General features: G+C 46.0%; 1 protein-coding gene across 1 annotated transcript; it reads left to right on the top strand.

Moving 5' to 3' along the window:
* Nucleotides 1-9,092: 9,092 nt before the first annotated feature.
* On the top strand, nt 9,093-13,875 carry IGFBP1 (insulin like growth factor binding protein 1). Its single transcript, XM_055589499.1, has 4 exons — nt 9,093-9,438; nt 10,967-11,151; nt 12,265-12,393; nt 13,251-13,875. Exons 1-4 carry the CDS (start codon nt 9,093-9,095, stop codon nt 13,380-13,382), a joined length of 792 nt encoding a protein of 263 aa, XP_055445474.1. The 3' UTR covers nt 13,383-13,875.
* Nucleotides 13,876-19,536: the final 5,661 nt, after the last annotated feature.

Genomic DNA, 19,536 nt, shown 5'->3' with positions numbered 1-19,536 from the left:
ACATGCCTGCTAGTCTGCCACACAGAAACCTGCATTATAGGTACAAATACTGCTCTTGGTGTAGAAGGGCTGGTTCAGAGCTTGGGTCTGGTCATTTTGAAGGTGTGGGCCCAGAATGAGAGTCACGCCATGGTGTGTTCTGCTCATGTGTAGGAAAGCCTCAGTACAGCGCTTGGCGTGTGGTGGATCCTCAGCGATGGGCGTGAGTCAGTGTAACTTGCCCATGCTGTTTTGATTGTCATCCTCCGTTGGTGGTTTCCATTCGCATCTCACATTGCTGCCTCTTCTGAACTCCAGCACGATGAATTACCTCTTGTTTCTGTATTGTATAATATATATTTTTATTTTCTGCATCGGATGATGTTTTGGCATCTTAGAAACTTTCTGGCTGGGGAGATATTGGCTCTCCTTGGGTAGAAAAGGGCTCATCCAGGAGCATGTTTTTGATATAAGAACCAATCAGTCCAGAGCCAGGCCTATTCTATCTAGGCTGTGCTTCCCTGTCAGCAAAATTCTTCTGTCTTAGTCACTCCAGGGCTAGGTACCAGGCAACCAGAGGCCACCCCTATGCCTTAAAGCCACTGGCATTATTCAAACTAGCCAGTCCTAAGCTGTTCACCCTACTCTGCCCTGCCTTTCCCATGGAGACTCCAGGAAAGGCCATGGCTTTGATCTCTCCCTTGCTCTTGTTCTCTATCTCTTGGCCACTCTGGTGCTTCTCCTGTGGCCCTGCATGGCATGCTGGACCTCCTGTGTCCAGGACCTGGGAGAGAAATACATATTTTATTTATTCAGATCTACTCCTGTGGTCCATCAACTTTAAAATTCCATACCCAAAACATAAAGTCTTAGTACAGTTTCTACACAACCAATATGCTCAGGGTTGCCTTTGACTCCAGGTTACAAATAAGAGGCTAATAGTTGGTACTACTTTACAATAATAGGAGGAGAATAAAATCCATAAAGTTCATTAATAAATAAGTACAAATATTGCTTTAATATAATTCAAATTTGCAAAGAGAAAATGCCAGAATTTTCTTCAAAACAGAAAGCACCAGACCCACATAGAATCCTACTGAACATTTAAGGAAGAAGTTAAACCAATTCTCTATAATAATCTTGCAGAATATTGAAGCAGAGGGAATAATTCCTAGTCCATTCTATGAGACCAGCATTACCATTACACCAAAAATGGATGAAGACATTACAATAAAAGAAGACTACAGACCAATGTCTCTCATTAACATAGAAACAAAAATCCTCAACAAAATATTAGAAAGTTGAATCCGATAGTGTATTAAAAAGAATCACATGACTTGACCAAATAGGATTTATCCCAGGTTTACAGGCTGGATCAACACTAAAATTAATGTACTCTATCACATAATAGGCTAAGGAAGTACCACACAATAATACCAATAGACACAGAAAAAGCATTTGACAAAATCCAACACCAATTCATGACAAAAACTCAGTAGACTAAAAATAGAAGGGAACTTTTCTCAACTTGTTGATGATTATCTACAAGAAAACTACAGCTAAGTCATGCTTAATAATGAGAAGCTCAAAGCTTTCTCAATAGCAGCAGGCACAGGAAAGGACGACCTCTTTCACCATTACATGACAACATTGTACTCGAAGTCCTAGGCAATGCAGTAAGACAGGGGAAGGGAAGAAAAGCATACAGATTGGGGAGGAAGAATTCAAATTGGGTTTATTTGCAGACTGACATGGCCATCTAGGAAAAAGAAATCTGGAAGAATCAGCAAAAAGATTCCTGCAACTAATTAGTCATTTTAGCAAGGTTGTATACAGGTTAATATACAAAAGTTGTATACAGGTTAGTATACAAAAGTATACAGGTTAATATACAGAAGTCAGTACCTTTTGAAAATAACAGCACTAAATTAATGGAATTTGAAATTAAAAACAACACCCATTAACATTAGCGTTCCCCCCAAATGAAATACTCGTGTATAAATCTAACAAGATATGTATGAGATCTATATGAGGAAAACTATAAAAGTCTGATGAAAGAGATTAAAGAAAAATTTAATAAATAATTTAATAAAATTAATAATGGAATTTAATCATGGATAGGAAGACTCAATATTGTCAAGATGGCAGTTCTTCCCTACTTCAACTATGGACTCAAGACAATCCCAATCAAATCACTAAGTTACTTTGTAGATGTCAACAAACTGATTCTAAATTTTACATGGACAGGAAAAAGACTCAGAATAGCTAACACAATATTGATGAAGAACAAAGTTGAAAGACTGACATTACAGGACTTCAAGATTTATTATAAATCTACAGTAAATAGATTATAATGTATAAATGTATAGATCTATAGTATGGAGTGTGGTATTGAATTAATAGACAAACAAGGCAATGCAGAAGTTTAGGGAGTCCAGAATAGAGCCCCATTAATACCATCAACTGGTCTTGTACAAAAGACCAAGGTTAATACAATATAGTAAGAAAATTTTTTCAACACATGGGCTGGAACAACTACACATCTATAAGCAAAAAAAAAAAAAAATCTAGACACAGGTTTACATTCTTTGCAAAAATTAACTCAAAATGGATCACAGAACTAAATGTAAAATGCAAAACTATAAATTCTTAGAAGATGATCTAGGAGAAAACCTGGATGATCTTGGATATAGTGATGGCTTTTTCAGATACAACACTAAACACATGATACATGAAAACAAAAATTCGTAAGTTCAATAAAATTATTATTCAATAAAATTATTCGTAAATTCAGTAAAATTAAAAACTTTGGATCTGAGAAAGTAAATGTCAAAAGAATGAGGAAAAACCCCACAGACTGGGAGAAAATATTTGCAAAAGACAAATCTAATAAAGGACTGTTAGATAAAATGCTAAAAGAACCCTTACAACTTAAAAATAAGAAAACAACTTCATTAATAACGGTCAAAGGCCTTACGAGACACATCCACAAAGAGGATAAACAGATGGTAACTGAGCACATGGAAAAAATGCTCCACTTCATATTTCATCTGGGAAATGAAAATTATGACAAAGAGATACAACCACACAACTATTAGAATGACCCAAATCCAGATATTGACAATGCCAACTGATGAAGATGGTGTGGAGCAAAAGAACGCTTGTTTACTCCTAGTAAGGGCATCCACAGATGTTCACTCTCTAATGTGGCTGAGACCCCTCCCCCTGTGATGTACACACTTGATGTGGGTAACTGCTTGAGATTGTAATGTAGGAGGCCGTCGCCTACTTTTGTGCCCAGGGTCCCTGCCCTTTGCCCAGGTCAGAGAATTAGCAGAGTTGAGCAACCTCATGCCTGGTAGGCATGAGTAAAACAGCACATTGTTGCCACATTGTGTGTGGGAGAGGTCCTGCTGCCCTTGGGCTGGTTGGATGGGGTTTGGTGAGGGGGATCCTGAATGTTTGAGGTTGACTGATGGGCCCATAGTCTTTGTGTGGATAAGTGGGGAGGTAGAACTACTGAGGGATGTCATGGGGCCAGTCTGGTGCAGCAGTCTGTCCTACTCATAGAAGTCATGGACACTTTATCCATCTATGTAACCACAGGCCTCATCGCCAAGAAATGACCATCAACGCTTAACCCCACAATATGATGCCTAATGTAGCAGAGAGGCTACCGATTTCCCAAAGCTGATGCAGGGGTCTGGGGCAGACTCTTTTGTACACGGGGCAGTGAAGTCTTGCTGGAAATGACTCACACAGCTTGTCTGCGCTGAGCTGTAGAACTGAGACCAGAGGGCCCAGGTCCTTCCAAGATCTCTCCATAGCCCCATGCAGCCCACCCCACCCACTTCCAGCAACATTCTATCCTTTGCCTCTTCCCCAGAACTTTCCATTCCCAGCTTCTCATGGGGTGGTTTTGAATGGGAGTGGGATGCGGGGAGTCTTCTAAACCTGTGCCATCAAACTTTAGTGAGCCTCGGGGTCCTCTGGAGAGCTTGTGAAAACAGGACCAGCCCTCACCACAGAGGTTCTGAGTTAGTGTCTGGGTGAGGCCTGAGGATAAGCATTTTTATCCAGACTCAGGTGATGTGAGACTAGTCTAGACCACGACTGAGGCTCCTGGTGCAGGAGGAGGGTGGGGAATGATCACCCTTGAACACCGCCCATGGGCTTGGCACTTGTATTGAAGCCCCAATGGCACCCCAAATGGGAATGCAGGATGGGTGGCCTGCCAAAGCAGAGTAAACCCTGGTCTTTCTGTGGGGCCCTTGGGCACTGGCCCTGCCCGGGCATTCTGTTTGAGCTCCTGTGTTTGGGATCTGGGCTGTGTTGATGTGACAAGAGCAAGGTTTACTTTTCCACTTTGACTAGCTGGGGGAGTAGACTCGTCCTCAGTCTGTGGAACGGTGCCCTTCATTGCTTAGGAGCTGGCCAGAAGGCCAGGCCTTTGCAAGATTTACATCATTCAGTGTGTCGATCGATTGGGAACACAACAGAACATCTTTTTGTTATTTTTCCCCCAGGTTAAAAACAACTTCCCTTCGAGGATCCCCTGGATTGCAGCGCTCTCTCCCTTTGAAAGCCTGGTTTTGCCCTTGATCTTTGCATTGTTTTTCAAAGCAGGGATTGCCCAATTTTCCGGCTGCTGGTGAGTAAGCAGCACGCGGTGTGAAGGCAGAATTGGAAACAGTGGGTGACGGAAGGCCCCGCACAGTTTCATCATCCAGGGAGTACCTCGTCTCTGTGAATACACGCTGCGGCTGGGAATGGTGGTGACTCTGTTCAGGGCTGACTCTGCCAGCCTCTGCATTATCCCCATTTTGCAGACAAGGAAACTGAGGCCCAGGAAGGTTACACAATATGCTGGACATGAAATTCAAGGTGTTAGCACAGGTGGGCTCCCATGCCTGCCTGTTAGGGGCTGATGAAACTCTCAGAGATGGGTTCTTGGAGCTGCAACCAGAGGTGGTGTGCTGTAAATCGTTATGAAATGATCAGAAAGATGCTGTGTGCAGCCCCATTCAGGTTCTATCTCCTGGGGCCCCTTGGAAAGACTGCCTAGATTATGTGGGCTCTTTTGCTTTTCTGCAATGGGAACAGTGGTTTCCTTTCCTCTGCAGGCAGAAAATTTACAATGGTGGGTAGGGAAGTGGACTGCAAAGGCATCTTTGGCATTTTGCCTAATTGATAAAATACAAATTCCACAGCCAGCTCTGAAAACTTCCCACATATATCCCTAAAGCTGCTTTTCACCCCTGTCCCCCCCCACCCCAGATACACTCCCAGTTGCCTTTGTAGGCATAGACAGTATTGACCCTTCCTTACATCAAATGTCTCTATGTGATTTGGCATGAAGGGTGCCAGCTTTGATTTGGGCAAAGGGGGCTTCCCTCCTGCTGGTGCGATAAGCCCTACTTCTAGGGCTCCTGGGGAGGACCCCTGCCAACTCTGGCAAGCACAGCCTGGTGCCAGGTACACACAGTGCACGTATAGGAAGTCACAGCTCCCCATTCCCCCACCACTCTCTGCTCTCCATGCCCTGCCTCCAGTTGAGCCTGGCTGTTGGATTCTACAGTCCTTGGGAGGATAGGCTGGGCCATCTGTTAGTGTCCCAGGTATGGATGGGGCAGGGGCCTCTGGGAGCCTGTCCCTTGCCCACCCAGTCTGGCAGGAGGCACATGGGTAAATGCAGGTTTATGTAGCTCTTTGGTATCCCTGTAACCCACTATCACACTCTTTGGAAGTGCAGAGGGGGGCAGAAAGTGTCTCAGGGGAGAGGAGCTTCAGGTGGGCCCTGGAGGATGGAAAAGGAGCAGGAAGGAGTTCTGGGTGTCAGGAAGAGCAGGACTAATGCCATGAAGATGAGGGTGATAGGGAGATGTAGGTGGGGGCATGAGGAAAATTTGAGCATGGAGAACAGCAAGAAGAAAGTCATGTAGATATGACAGTAATTTTCTTTTTTTTCCATGGGTGTGGGGAGGGGAGACCTTAAGCCTGGAAAATGAGCAGGGGTTTGCAGGGCTGAGAAGATGGGAGGTGGGTTGAGGTTCCAAGGCTACAACACTTAAGGAGGGGTTCCCTCTCTGGCCCACTCTATACCTCAGGGCCTCTGGCAGGAGTGCCTCCTCATGCTAACAGAGGCCAGACCCTGGGAGTCAGACCACAGGGGGCATGGAAGGCCTGTCCTGGCTGTGGAAGCCAGCCAGTGGGCAGCGGGACCTGGCATCCAGGATGCACCCAGAAATGAGCACAGGAGCAGCCACCTCTAGACCTGCCAGGGGAGGGCAGCTCATCCTCAAAGGACAGAGGGACAAATGCCCTGCACAGGCCTTGAGGAAGGGCCCTGTCCATTTGTGTTGATGTGGTCGGGAGCAGGGAGACCTCTCTCTCTGGGTTGATGGCCATTTGGTGTACTGCTGCTATGAGGCAAGCCGGGGAAATGTTTGGGAAATCGATCAGCCAGGAGAGGAATTTCCGTGGAATTTCCACTACGTGCAGGGTGACTGAGACCTCAGAGAAGGAGGGAGGGATCTCACTGGGCAAACGCACAACTGGGTGAACTGTCCAGGGCTGGCAAACTGCCAGGCACACAGTAGGCAGGCCCCAGATATTTACTGTATGGTTCTCTCTTTCACGTGTGTCATTAAGAAGACATTCCTTTAAAAAAAAAGAAGGAATATAATTGCTTTACAATGTCGTGTTAGTTTCTGTTGTACAATGAAGTGAATCAGCCATATGCATACATATATCCCCTCCCTTTTGGACCTCCCTCCCACCCACCAGCATCCTACCCCTCTAGTCACCACAGAGCACCAAGCTGAGCTTCCTGCGCTTTATAGCAGGGTCCTATTATCCCAGCCTCCCAATTCATCCCACCTTCCCCACTGTGTTCACATGTCCATTCTCAATGTCTGTTTCTAATCCTGCTTTGGAAAGAGGTTTCAAGTGGGTACTCTGATTCTACATTGAGGAGGTCAAAGAGAAAATACAGAGCACAGATTCTTTGGGGGAAATAAAATCCTTTAGGAACTCACCTCAAAAATAATGTTATAAAACTCAGAACTGTTGTCAGCTCCTGAACCAGAAACTGTAAAAATATGATCAAAATTACCGTGAACTTCCAATTGCAACCCCCCCCCCCCCAACCTTAATTTTATTGTTGTTGAGGAGATGCTGGGGGCAAGGAGAAGTGTGTGTGTCTGTGTGTGTGTGTGTGTGTGTGACAATTTATTGATATAGTAGTGGCAGAGCACAAGGCAAGTAACTTGGTGAGGGCCAAAGAGCCAGTGAAGTGGCTGGAAAAAGATCTAGTAAATTAATTTAAACTTGGTTCTTGAGATGGGGCTTCCCTGGTGGCGCTAGTGGTAAAGAACCTGCTTGCCAATGCAGGTATATATAAGAGGTATGGATTCGATCCCTGGGTCGGGACGATTCCCTTAGAGAAGGAAACAGCAAACCACTCAAGTATTCTTGCCTGGAGAATCCAATGGAAAGAGGAGCCTGGCAAGCTATAGTTCATGGGGTTGCACAGATTTGGACAGGACTGGAGTGTCTTAGCACGCAAGATTCCTGAGATAGATAATATAACTGATAATGTAAGGACCTGATTATACCAAATAATGTAGTATTTACTAGATAATGTGAATCCAGAGGGCTAAAAAAAGAGTGTGAAGGGAAGACCAGTCTCTTCCTCAGTCACCTAATTTCGCACCTTCCCCGGCAAGGCGGGCCAATTTCTTACACATTCTTCTTAAAATAGTCCATACATTTAAAATCACAATGGCACACACATTCACTTTACTTGTTTGTGCACAAACAATAGCATATTCTGTGCCTTCCTAGTTTTACTTGCCTTGGAAATTTTACTTGCCTAATCTTACAGACCTTGGAGATTTTTCTCTCTCAGTAAATATAGAACTGCCTTTTTCTTGTCAATAGCTACCTGGTTTCCAAGGACTGGGTGCCAGAGAGAGTGCCTGGTGTTTGGATGGGAGCAGGCCCATTTCTCACTGTCTCGGAAGCTACAGTGACATTTTTCTTTCCATCTAAGAGGATATCTAGAGACAGGAATTTTAATGAAAGAGAAAGCCATGAACATCGACTCCTGATAAAAATCTCATCTGAGGCTGAAAGGCAGAGGAAACTGGGGTCTGCGCTCAGTTACTTAGCCTCGGCCCTGTCTCTCTCTCTCTCTCTCTCTCTCTTTTTTTAACTTAATTTTCTTTTTTTGGCCACACCATGTGGTGTGTGGGAATTTAGTTCCCCAAACAGGGACAGAACAGGTGCCCTCTGCAATGGAAGTGCAGAGTCTTAACCACTGGACCACCAGGGAAGTCCTCAGCCCTTCTCTTAATGGCTCTGAGTCCTACTCTCTGGAAGCTCTGTTAACTGGGCTTTGGGGGCTGTGGTGAGACTGCGGAGCTTGGCATCAGTCCTGGGAGGTACTGTCCCTTTCCTTCCTTCTTTCCTCCTGAGAAAGGCTCTAAAGACAGCAATTGAGGGGCCTGTTCGTCTTTTTCCTGCAGAAGCAGAAACAGTTCCGGCTTTGCTACTGAGAAACAAGGCTTTCAAAGACTTAGGTTCAAAGCGCTCCTTCGTACTCCCGGGCCTTGATTTCCCCACTTGAACACTGGCCAGTGGGCTGGCCTTGTCCAACTCATCTCTCCTGCTTTCCCTAGGTCGTCCAGGGAGCACTGGCAGGCTCAACCTGAAGACATCCCTTGAGCAAAACAAGCAAGCGCCATCCTTCACGTGGCTGTGCGCTCCTGGCTGGAATTGCACTTTGGCTCCAGGTCTGAACCTTAACAAGAGGACAAACACAGTCTGAAACGTGGACCGTTTGCCCTCCTTCCACCCACGGTTTGCGCAGAGCTGTGCACGTACAAACAAAACAAACTTATTTTGAACACTGCCCTAGAGCACGCGGCGCTGCCAATCATTAACCGCTGGTTGAGGCGGCCCAGCCCGCGCCCTTCAAAAGGCGCACGCGGTGCTCAGCAAGCATCGGCCACCGCTCCTGCGCCACCGCCACCACTCAGGCAGCATCCGCCAACCGAGCCGCCCCTACCGCCCAGTGAGCGCCGGTTCCTGTCTGCCACCCACCGCTGGCGATGCCCGAAGTCCTTGCTGTCCGAGCCTGGCCGCTTCTGCTATCGCTGGCCGTTCATCTCGGCGCGACGGTCGGCGCTCCCCAACCCTGGCGCTGCGCGCCCTGCTCTGCTGAGAGGCTGGCGCTCTGCCCGCCCGTGCCCGCCTCGTGCCCGGAACTCACCCGGTCCGCGGGCTGCGGCTGCTGCCCGATGTGCGCCCTGCCTCTCGGAGCAGCATGCGGCGTGGCCACTGCTCGCTGCGCTCGCGGGCTCAGCTGCCGCGCCCTCCCGGGGGAACCGAGGCCCCTGCACGCCCTCACCCGAGGCCAGGGCGCCTGCATGACCACGCCCAGCGATGAGGCCACAGGTACCACCTGGGTTCCTCCCCTGGGACATATCGGGTAGGAGGCTCGGGCAAGGCAGGGAAGGGTGCTCCACCAAAGCCGTAGAGAGCAAACCCGGCCAGGCTCAGAGCTTACAGCGGAAGCAAGGAAGGGGAAAAGGTTTTAAGTCGCCCAGATGAACCCTATTGTTGTGTGGTCCTGCAGGGGCGCTCAGGATTAGGAGGACACACACAGCTTGGTGAGAGAGTTGGGGAGGGAGCCCAGACACCCCTTGGCAGCCCACTGATCTATAGAAACCTGGACATGAGAAAGGAGGGAGGCCATGGGGATGCCCAGGCAGTGGGTGCCACTCCAGGTGCCCCTGGCTCTCCTCTTTGTCATTTTCCAGAAGGCTTGCAGTGGGAGCCCATCCTGCTGGCGTCCTGGGAAGTGTTTGAAATGTCCTTTGTAATATACGTCCTGTGCAGACCGTTATGTGCTTACTAGATGTTTACAGAACATAATGTGAAAGTTTAGGTTAAAAACATCACTTGCATTCATTGCCATAGAAAAACGGTGTTTGATGTGTGTGTGCTGCCTGCTCAGAACTTGACAGTTAGAGCTTTCCCGAATTTAGCAGTGATTTATTTGTAGTGGGAAGCAGAGGAAATACCCCCTTCTCTACCCTCTCTCCCTTCCTCCCTGTCCTGGCAGCTGCATGTCCAGTGTGGTTCTGTAATTCTTGGAGCCATTCTGTGGCTTTGTCCTGATGGGGATCTGCGGGAGGGGAGACGGTTTTTCTTCTGGTTCTCTGCCTTCAGAGTCAATGAAATGGAGTCATCTCCATGGCCCTCAAAGGATAGGGCACCCCCACTCCAGGGGAGTCCCACAGGAGAGCCAGTTCTCCATCATTCTGTCCATGTACCAAACCCAAACCTTAGGACTCTCTGCATGAAATCTGGTGACCCTCTCTCCTCTTCCCAGGGTTGCAAAGAAGCCACTTAGACTGTGGGAAGGCAGAGTCCCTGGAGAAGAAGAGAGCAGAACTGCAGTCTAGACCCCACCTCTGAATGAACCCTACCACCTGTTCATAGGGAATTACTAAAATGTCCATTTTATGGATGGGAAAGAAGAGGATGGGGTGAGGATTTGAATTGTGGCTTAGTCGCTAAGTCGTGTCCGACTCTTGCAACCCCATGGGCTATAGCCCATCAGGCTCCTCTGTCCATGGGATTCTCCAGGCAAGAATATTGGAGTGGGTTGCCATTTCCTTCTCCATTTGAACTGTAATCCATGGCTTTCTCAGGGCTCTTCTCAGGCTTTGACAAATGTGCATTTGGCTACATTAGAAGCAGACTCACAGGGCACTCTTGCCTTTGGCATTGCTGTTGGGTTACCCCTCTACCCCCAAACCACTAAAAGTTCCTTTAAAGAGGAAGTAGGCAAAACTCTGGGTCAGTATGACCATCCTGTCCCCATTTGGTTTTGTGGAAAGGGAAGCAACTTCAGGGGGTCACAAATGCAGATGCTTCGGTGACGGGGGCTTATGGGCTTTTGTTTTTCCATTTTCAGATACAAAAGACACCACCAGCCCAGAGAATGTGTCCCCGGAGAGCTCAGAGATAACTCAGGAGCAGCTTCTGGACAATTTCCACTTGATGGCCGAGTCCAGTGAGGACCTGCCCATCCTCTGGAATGCCATCAGTAATTATGAGAGCTTGAGGGCTCTTGAGATCAGTGACGTCAAGAAGTGGAAGGTGAGACCCTTGAAGCAGGTGGAACCTCTAGATTGAGCCTGCTGGGCCCTGCCAGTTTGGTCCTGAGCCCTGGTGAGAAGCACATACTTCCCCAAAGCCTAGCAGACATTTCTCAGTTTAAACAAAGGAACCTTCTGGATAGAAAGAAAATGCAGTCCATGCTGTGCAACTTTAGATGCATTACTTCATGTCTCTGAGGTCATCTCTAAAATAAGGGTGTCAGACTAGCAGTGTCTAAAGAGCACTAAGCTGTTCTTATCTTCCTCTCCTGTCGTATCTTCCCCATTTTTAAGAAATTGTGTTAAAATATTCATAACACAAAAGTTAGCCCTTTAACCATCTTAAAGTATAAAGTCTAGTGGCTTTAAGTACGTTCACATTATTCTGCCACTGTCGCCACTGTCCATCTTGAGAACCTTTTCATCTTCCCAAATGAAAACTCTGTCCCCATTAACAAACTCCGGGTGGCATCTTAATTGGTGTCTGTTTTCAGTTCTACCACTTGAGGGCGACAAAGAATCAGAGTTGGAGTGACGGTTCATTTGTGAAACCAAAAATCTCTTCTGCAAACAGGCATCGTCAGAGAAGTGGAGGATTGAACTGTTTTCTAGGCACTTCAGAGTTTCATCTGGAAATGATAACAATAGGGAAAAGTTCATCCTTATTTCAGATTGTTCAAATGAATACCTTAATCCTCAATGAATTTGGCTTATGTGAACTAACCTGGTAGAGAAAAGTTGTACAAAATTTAGAAGTCTCTGCTACTAAGTTCTCCATTCACAAAGTTGTGCCCAGATGACTGGTGGCAGAATTATCCATGGTTGGGAGGGGAGGCAGGAGAGTCAGAGAGCTCATGGGGTTAGTGATGCTCTTGACTCCTTTAGGTGCTTAGCGAATGTTCAGGAGGGAGGGCATGGGGTTCCCATCTTTTATGTTAACAATTCAGGACAGAGATTAGCCACCCTCCTTCTACAGGTGAGAGAGTGAGGCCCAGGGAAGGCAGGTCCAGGCCTGTGCTCAGAGCCCACACAAAACCTTCTGCATTCACTTCCCACCTCCACTTGAGGCTGACACTACACTGTCCTTTATCCCAATGTCAATTTATCCTTTTAGGAGCCCTGCCAGCGAGAACTCTACAAAGTGCTGGACAGATTAGCCAGGGAGCAGCAGAAGGCAGGAGACAAACTTTACAAATTTTATCTGCCAAACTGCAACAAGAATGGATTCTATCACAGCAAACAGGTATGTGCAGCCTCACAGGATGGGCCCTGCTACTCACACGTCTGCTAAGCCAGTCTTTCAGTGAACAGGGTGTCCAGCTCCAAGTAAGCACCGTGAAGCCCCATAACTGATCATATCGTGCAAGACTGATTTCTCTGGGACTAGGAGCCACTAGCCCCCGGGAGCCTGAAGATCAGCTTGGTGCTTACAGTCAGTGGGGGACACGAGACTCAGGGGTCCTGGGCTGAGCGTTATTCCATCATCCAGCAAGTCTGAGCAGGTGGGGACCTTCACAGGCCCCTCAGGATCTCAGTTTCTCACCATAATAGAGAGGAAGGGGACAACTCTACTTAGGAAAATGATTATCTGTTTTGACATCTCTCACATTTTTCTCCCTACAAAGGAAAATAAATGCACTTTCTAATTCAATACAATAGCATTGTTTCTTGGATAATAAATGAGATTAACAAACCAAGACCTAATTTTGAAGAGCTCTTTCAGACTCAGTGAAGCCCAGATTCTGTGAATATTTCTGGAGGAAACTGAGGACCAGGAAGTGCTTTGTAACAGATGAGGAATTTGTCAGAGAAGGTCTGCCATGCACGGACAGGCTCCCTCTGTGCTCAGCAGCTCTGATGTATGGGCTGTGAAGCAAACAGTTGCGCACATGGTATACCATTCAACACACACCTGCCATCCTTATTGCACCGGGCACTTGATATTTGTCTCCATTGTGATGTAGGATTTGCCCTCAGTCATGGTCACAGCCAGTTTGAGGGGGGGTTGCTCACAGTTGGTTCTTAGCTGGGCAGCACGGAACTCCCCCTCCCCCTCAGCTTCACTGGGCCTGCTCTTGACCTTGATCCTTCTCTTTGCAGTGTGAGACGTCGCTGGAGGGAGAGCCTGGGCTCTGTTGGTGTGTCTACCCTTGGAGTGGGAAGAGGATCTTGGGGTCTGTGGCCATCAGAGGGGACCCCAAATGCCAACAGTATTTTAACTTACAGAACTGAAAACAGATGCAATATGATCGAATTCCTGCACATGAAATATTTAAGTACATAGTATATTTATACTCTGAAATACACACACACTTTTATATAGAGAGATGTATATGTATATATATGTAGGAATTACTTTTTTATACTCCACATACTACTTGTAGTTTATTTATTCACCATAAATTTATTTTTTCTACACAGTAACTTGTGTTATATTAATTTATATATCATGAAACACTTCCCATCATGTTGTATGTAAATACTTGTATTTTAGCTCTTCAGGGGTTCGTGCTTCTGTCTTAAAGAGCATAGGAAAATACTGCCTAGCAAGTAGCAATGATTTTTTTCAAGTGGTTCAATGGAGGATTAAGCTGCATGTAAGAATGATTTACTTTATTTACCGTGTCTAGCGTAAATTGGCAGGGAAACTTAAATGTTGATTATGTAGTTAAAGTTACATGTGATGATGTCATTAAATGTTAAAATATGCATTGGGTATATTGTCAAACATGGGAACACAGTGTAAACATTGGAATAAATGTCCCACCCTGGAACATTGCTACCGTCGTGGACCTTGGTTGAACATAACGTCTTCTTCCTTCCTGAATTCCTTCTGTCCTCCATCCTGCCCCTTCCTTGTGCAGCACTGGTGATTGCAGTCTGCAGGCTCCTTGTTCCCACAGCTGGCAGGTCTGCTCTGCCCACCCCGCTGCCCAGGGCACTCTTCCCTTTGCAAGCCCTAACCTCTCCACTAGCTCTTCCCCTTTCTCTTGAAAACAGCCTAGGGTTTCTCCCATCTTCAGTGCAAGAAAGAATCACTTCTTTAACCTCCCCCTCGCCTGTCTGTTCCCTGACTCTGCCCAGACCCTGTCCTCTGCAGGCTCCAGTGGTGTCCTCCATGATGGCACCGTTTGCCCCTCTGTCTGCCTGACTAAGCCCTGAGCTCACAGCGTGAGTCCTCTGTTTTGTGGATTTCTTTCTTTCTTTAACTATTCTCTGCTTGCTTTTCCTGACACCGCCCCTTCCTCATTCCTGCCTGCCCTGCTGACTGCTCCTTCCTGTCTCCTCTGGATGGGCATCTCATCCCTCCTAGTGGATCCCACCAGGTCTCTACCTGGTCTGGGCTCCCCATCTTGGGTCTGCCCCTTCCTTCACTCCCTGACCCCATGTCTGCTACCCTCCCTCTGCCCGGTCCCCAGGGCTCCCTGTGAACTCAGCTCTCAGACTCATCATTTAAACTGTACCAGTCAGTCTGATGTGAGTCAACCGTAGATAGCCTCATCCCACCCTGATAAAAGTGTACAGCATCATGGTCACCTTTATCCCACGATGGCAGTGGAAGCATTCTCAGCACTTCAGCCCTCATGAAACCCCTGTAGGACCCAGCTTGAGGGCCTGACTCGGGAGCAGAGCTGGGGGAAGGTGGACTGCCCTTCCCATGATGTGTGGGAGGTATCTTCTGGGCAAAACTGAAAGGACTCAACTCTAAACTTGAAGGCACCATCACAGCAGGGCCTTTAGAGGTCCTCATCTCTGCCGAAGTTGGGGGCTTTCATCCGCCTTGCTTAGGTGTTTAATTGAAAGTATCAGCTGAACTATAGAAGTATCAATATTGTCTTAGATGCAGGGCCCAGCCCTGTCCAGTCCCAAGGCTTTTGAACATGCTCTCATGGATCAGGCATAACTGGCCACCGTGTCTCATATTTCTAGCTCCAGTTTCTCTCAAACAAATCAGGAGTTGATGGGCATTTGTGAGGGCATCTGAGTTAAGGGTCCTTCACGATTTCATTGCCCCTACCACATCTTTTCTTCTTGTTGTGTCCACCTGATTCTCCAGCAACCTCTCAGCAGCTCCCTTGGGTCAGTCCTACTGATATACAGGGCAGCTCTCTCTGTTCACTGGTAGAAGTTGTGCACCTATGTGTGGAGAACGTAGTCACAACAGCAAGTCCCATGGGTGCACACAGGTGTCTGGGGGCATTGGCTCTGGGGACAGCTCCTTGGCGGGACAGAAGGACCTCTGCCCCAGATGTGTTTGGAAACTCTTCCATGTCTGATCCAGGCCATAAGCATTATTAACAGGATGGTTTCTGTGGCTGCGTCAGTTCTGGAGTGCTGCTGCTCTTAGTCCTCACAGCCAGCAGAGGAAGAAGGTACCAATGGAAACTCTCCCTGGTTTTCATGCTTTTGACTCTATGGGTCTAAATTGGGATAACATGTCCCTACTTCCTGAGCCTGGGACTCCCTCTAATCTGAGGCAGCTAGAGCAGTGCTTAGAAGGAAATTTACAGCTGGACATGCCCCTATTAAGAAAAAAATTCTCAAAAAACTTTAGGACACTGGAAAAGGAAGGTGAAACCAAATCTAAATCTAGCAAAAGCAAGGAAATAAGAAAGATTAGAGGGAAATAAATGAATAAATAGAGAATAGAAAATCAATTGAGAAAAATCAGTGAAATCAAAACTTGTTCTTTGAAAAGATCTACACGATTGACAAATCTTTAGCTCTTCTGACCAAGAAAAAAGACTCCAATAAGTAGAATCAGAAATGAAAGAGGTGGCCTTACCCCTGATTTTACAAAAATAAAAAGGATTATAAAGGAATACTATGAACAACTGTACATGAACAAATTGGATTACTGAGATGAAATGGAAACATTTTAGAAACACATGAACTACCAAAACAGACACAAGAAGAATTAGACTATCTGATTAGACCTGTAACCAGTGAAATGATTGAATTAGGAAAAGAAAAAAAAAAAACTGCCCATTAATAAAAGCCCAGACCCAGATGGCTTCTTTGAAGAATTCTACCAAACATTTAAAGACTACAAATTCTTTACAAACTCTTCCAAAATTTAGAAGATGGGAGAACACTTCTCAATTCATTTTAAAGCCTACATGCATAAAAGTTTTACCTTGATTCCACACTAGACAAAGACATCATGAGAAAAGGAAACTATAGCCCCAAATCTCCTGTGACTATGGGCGCAAAAATTCTCAACAAAATACTAGCAAACTAAGTCCAGCAACGTGTTAGAATAATCATTCACCATAATCAAGTGGGATTTACCTCAGGAAGGCATGGTTGTTTTAACATCCTAAAATCAACTAACGTAATAAACCATACAAATAAAATAAAAAAAACCCCACAGATCATCTCAATAGGCTCAGAAAAAGTATTTGATAATATCCAACATCCTTTCATGATAAAAACACTCGACAAACCAGGAACAGAAGGAAACCTCTTCAAGCGGACAAAAGGCATCTTGGAAAACACCACAGCTGACATCATGGTTAATGGTGAAAGTCTATATGCTTTTCCCCTAAAATCAGAAACAAGACAAGCATGTCTGCTCTCATGACTTTGCTTACATTGTGTGGGAGGTGCTTGTCAGGTCAGTTAGACAAGAGAAAGAAATATAAGGTATCTAGATACAGGAAGGAAACCTCTTCAAGCGGACAAAAGGCATCTTGGAAAACACCACAGCTGACATCATGGTTAATGGTGAAAGTCTATATGCTTTTCCCCTAAAATCAGAAACAAGACAAGCATGTCTGCTCTCATGACTTTGCTTACATTGTGTGGGAGGTGCTTGTCAGGTCAGTTAGGCAAGAGAAAGAAATATAAGGTATCTAGATACAGGAAGAAGTAGAGCTATATCTGTTTGAAGATGACATGATCTTATATATAAAAAATTCTAAGGAATCCACTAAAAGATTATTAGAACTAATAAATGATACAGAGTCAATATATAAAAATTAATTGCTTGCAACAATCAAAAAATGAAATTAAGAAAATTTCACTCACAATAGTGTCAACAAGAATGAAATACTTAGTAGTATATTTAACAAGAGAAATACAAAATTTGTATTCTGAAAACTACAAAATAGCTTTGAAAGAAATTAAAGATCAATCACAAGCTGGAACCGAGATTGCCAGGGGAAATATCAACAACCTCAGATATGAAGATGATATCACCCTAAGGGCAGAAAGCAAAGAGCAACTAAAGAGCCTCTTGATGAAGGTGAAAGAGGAGAGTGAAAAAGCCGGCTTAAATTTCAACATTTCAAAAAAATAAGATCATGGCATCCAGTTCCATCACCCCATGGCAAATAGATGGAAAAAAACGGAAACAGGGACAGACTTTATTTTCCTGGGCTCCAAATCACTGTGGACGGTGACTAAAGCCATGACATTAAAAGACACTTGCTCTTTGGACGAAAAGCTATGACAAACTTAGCGTATTAAAAAGCAGAGACATCACTTTGAAAACAAAGGCTTGTCTAGTCAAAGATACGGTTTTTCCAGTAATCAGGTATGGGTGTGAGAATTGGACCATAAAGAAGGCTGAGCATTGAAGAATTGATGCCTTTGAACTGTGGTGTTGGAGAAGACTGGAGGGTCCCTTGGACTGCAAAGAGATCAAACCAGTCAATACTAAAGGAGATCAATCCTGAATTGGAAGGACCGATGCTGAAGCGAAGCTTCAATACTTTGGCCACCTAATGCGAAGAGCTGACTCATTGGGAAAGACCCTGAAGCTGGGAAAGCATGAAGGCAGGAGGAGAAGGGGACGACAGAGGATGAGATGGTTGGATGTCATCACCAACTCAATGGACATGAGTTTGAGCAAGCTCCAGGAGATGGTGAAGGACAGGTAAGCCTGGCGTGCTGCAGTCCATGAAGTCACAGAGAGTCAGAAATGACTGAGTGATTGAACAAGATACAAAAAGGCCAAAACCCAGCTGCTATTTCTGAGGTTCTGGAAGCAAAAGTGGGGGACTGCACATGATCCCTGCACACCAAGGGGGTGGCCAGACCACCTAAGCCACCCCTCCAGCCCACCTATCGGCCCCTAACCTTATTCCATTTAAGGGACAGGCTCACCCCACTCTCCTGACCCATCTCAGGAAGGCAGCAAGGACACTTGTTACTTGTTCTCACACCCTGGTGCTGCAGCAGGAGCCCCAGCCTGAATTTCTCCTCAGGCCTCTTATGAATTTCTCTTGATTAAGGAGTCCAAGGACCCAAGCTTGTAACAAAGGGAAGGGAAAACAGCATCAATGATGCCTTGGACCTTATTCATCCCCCTGTGTCCCCCTGCACTCACTCCCCACCAGCTGCACAGCCTACTTGCTTTGTCTTGTTTACTGTTTCTCTACAAGAGCAGTGATCCTGGGTTTTGTTCTCTGCATACAGACGGTTCTAGGATAGAAAATGTGGACAACATTACTGGTGGACAATGTGGGGCTGGGAGAGGAGGCCAGGCCATTCTCAGTGCTGGGGGTGTGGCTGGGCTGGGGTTGTGGGTGTGGGAGCCTGAGATGGCCACGGGGCAGACACCCCACCCCCAACTTTGGGAGCAGATGCCTTCCTGGGCAGTGGGCCACCCCTCCCCCACACCCCAGCAGGATACTCCGGTAAATAAAAGGAATTCATTCATGTTCACTATGGAAGTTGTTGAAATTATAATGAAATAGAAATAGAATAGGAGAAGGCAATGGCACCCCACTCCAGTACTCTTGCCTGGAAAATCCCATGGATGGAGGAGCCGGTAGGCTGCAGTCCATGGGGTCGCTAAGTGTCGGACATGATTGAGAGACTTCACTTTCACTTTTCACTTTCAGGTTTGGAGAAGGAAATGGCAACCCACTCCAGTGTTCTTGCCTGGAGAATCCCAAGGACGGGGGAGCCTGGTGGGCTTCCGTCTATGGGGTCACACAGAGTCGGACACGACTGAAGTGACTTAGCAGCAGCAGCAGCAGAAATAAAATAAGGACGTTATCTACATTCAAAGAATAACCAGGTTACCATCTGGGTGTATTTCCATTCAGTTGTGTGTGTGTGTGTGTGTGTGTGTGTGTGTATACATAATATAATTGCATTCTGCTTTTCCTTTACTTCACCATGAGCATTTTTATGTCTTGTTAACATAAAAAACATTTTAGTAGTGGCATAATATTCCTTTCTACAGAGGTTATTTCAGTTTAAAATGTCCTTGTGGTCTCTGGGCACATTCCAATTAGGCCTTTCTGCTAAGTTTCTGTACAAGTATGGTTGGTTCAAGTTTGGACCACATGAGAAAATGACTCTGGACAAGTTGCCTCATCAGAGAAGCCCCGTTTCATGACACCCACGTCAGCATCAGTGATTGAGATTTTCC

This window comes from Bubalus kerabau, chromosome 8 (assembly GCF_029407905.1).
Source record: "Bubalus kerabau isolate K-KA32 ecotype Philippines breed swamp buffalo chromosome 8, PCC_UOA_SB_1v2, whole genome shotgun sequence".
Classification (NCBI taxonomy): Eukaryota; Metazoa; Chordata; class Mammalia; order Artiodactyla; family Bovidae; genus Bubalus; species Bubalus kerabau.
This window is presented reverse-complemented; position numbering and strand designations above follow the sequence as displayed.

What these genes read in the sequence shown, in the direction of transcription:
- IGFBP1 (XM_055589499.1), top strand. Translation starts at nt 9,093, where the DNA reads ATGCCCGAAGTCCTTGCTGTCCGAGCCTGGCCGCTTCTGCTATCGCTG. An exon ending in GTGACGTCAAGAAGTGGAAG is followed by an intron (nt 11,152 to 12,264) that starts GTGAGACCCTTG and finishes TTATCCTTTTAG; the next exon opens with GAGCCCTGCCAGCGAGAACT. An exon ending in GATTCTATCACAGCAAACAG is followed by an intron (nt 12,394 to 13,250) that starts GTATGTGCAGCC and finishes TTCTCTTTGCAG; the next exon opens with TGTGAGACGTCGCTGGAGGG.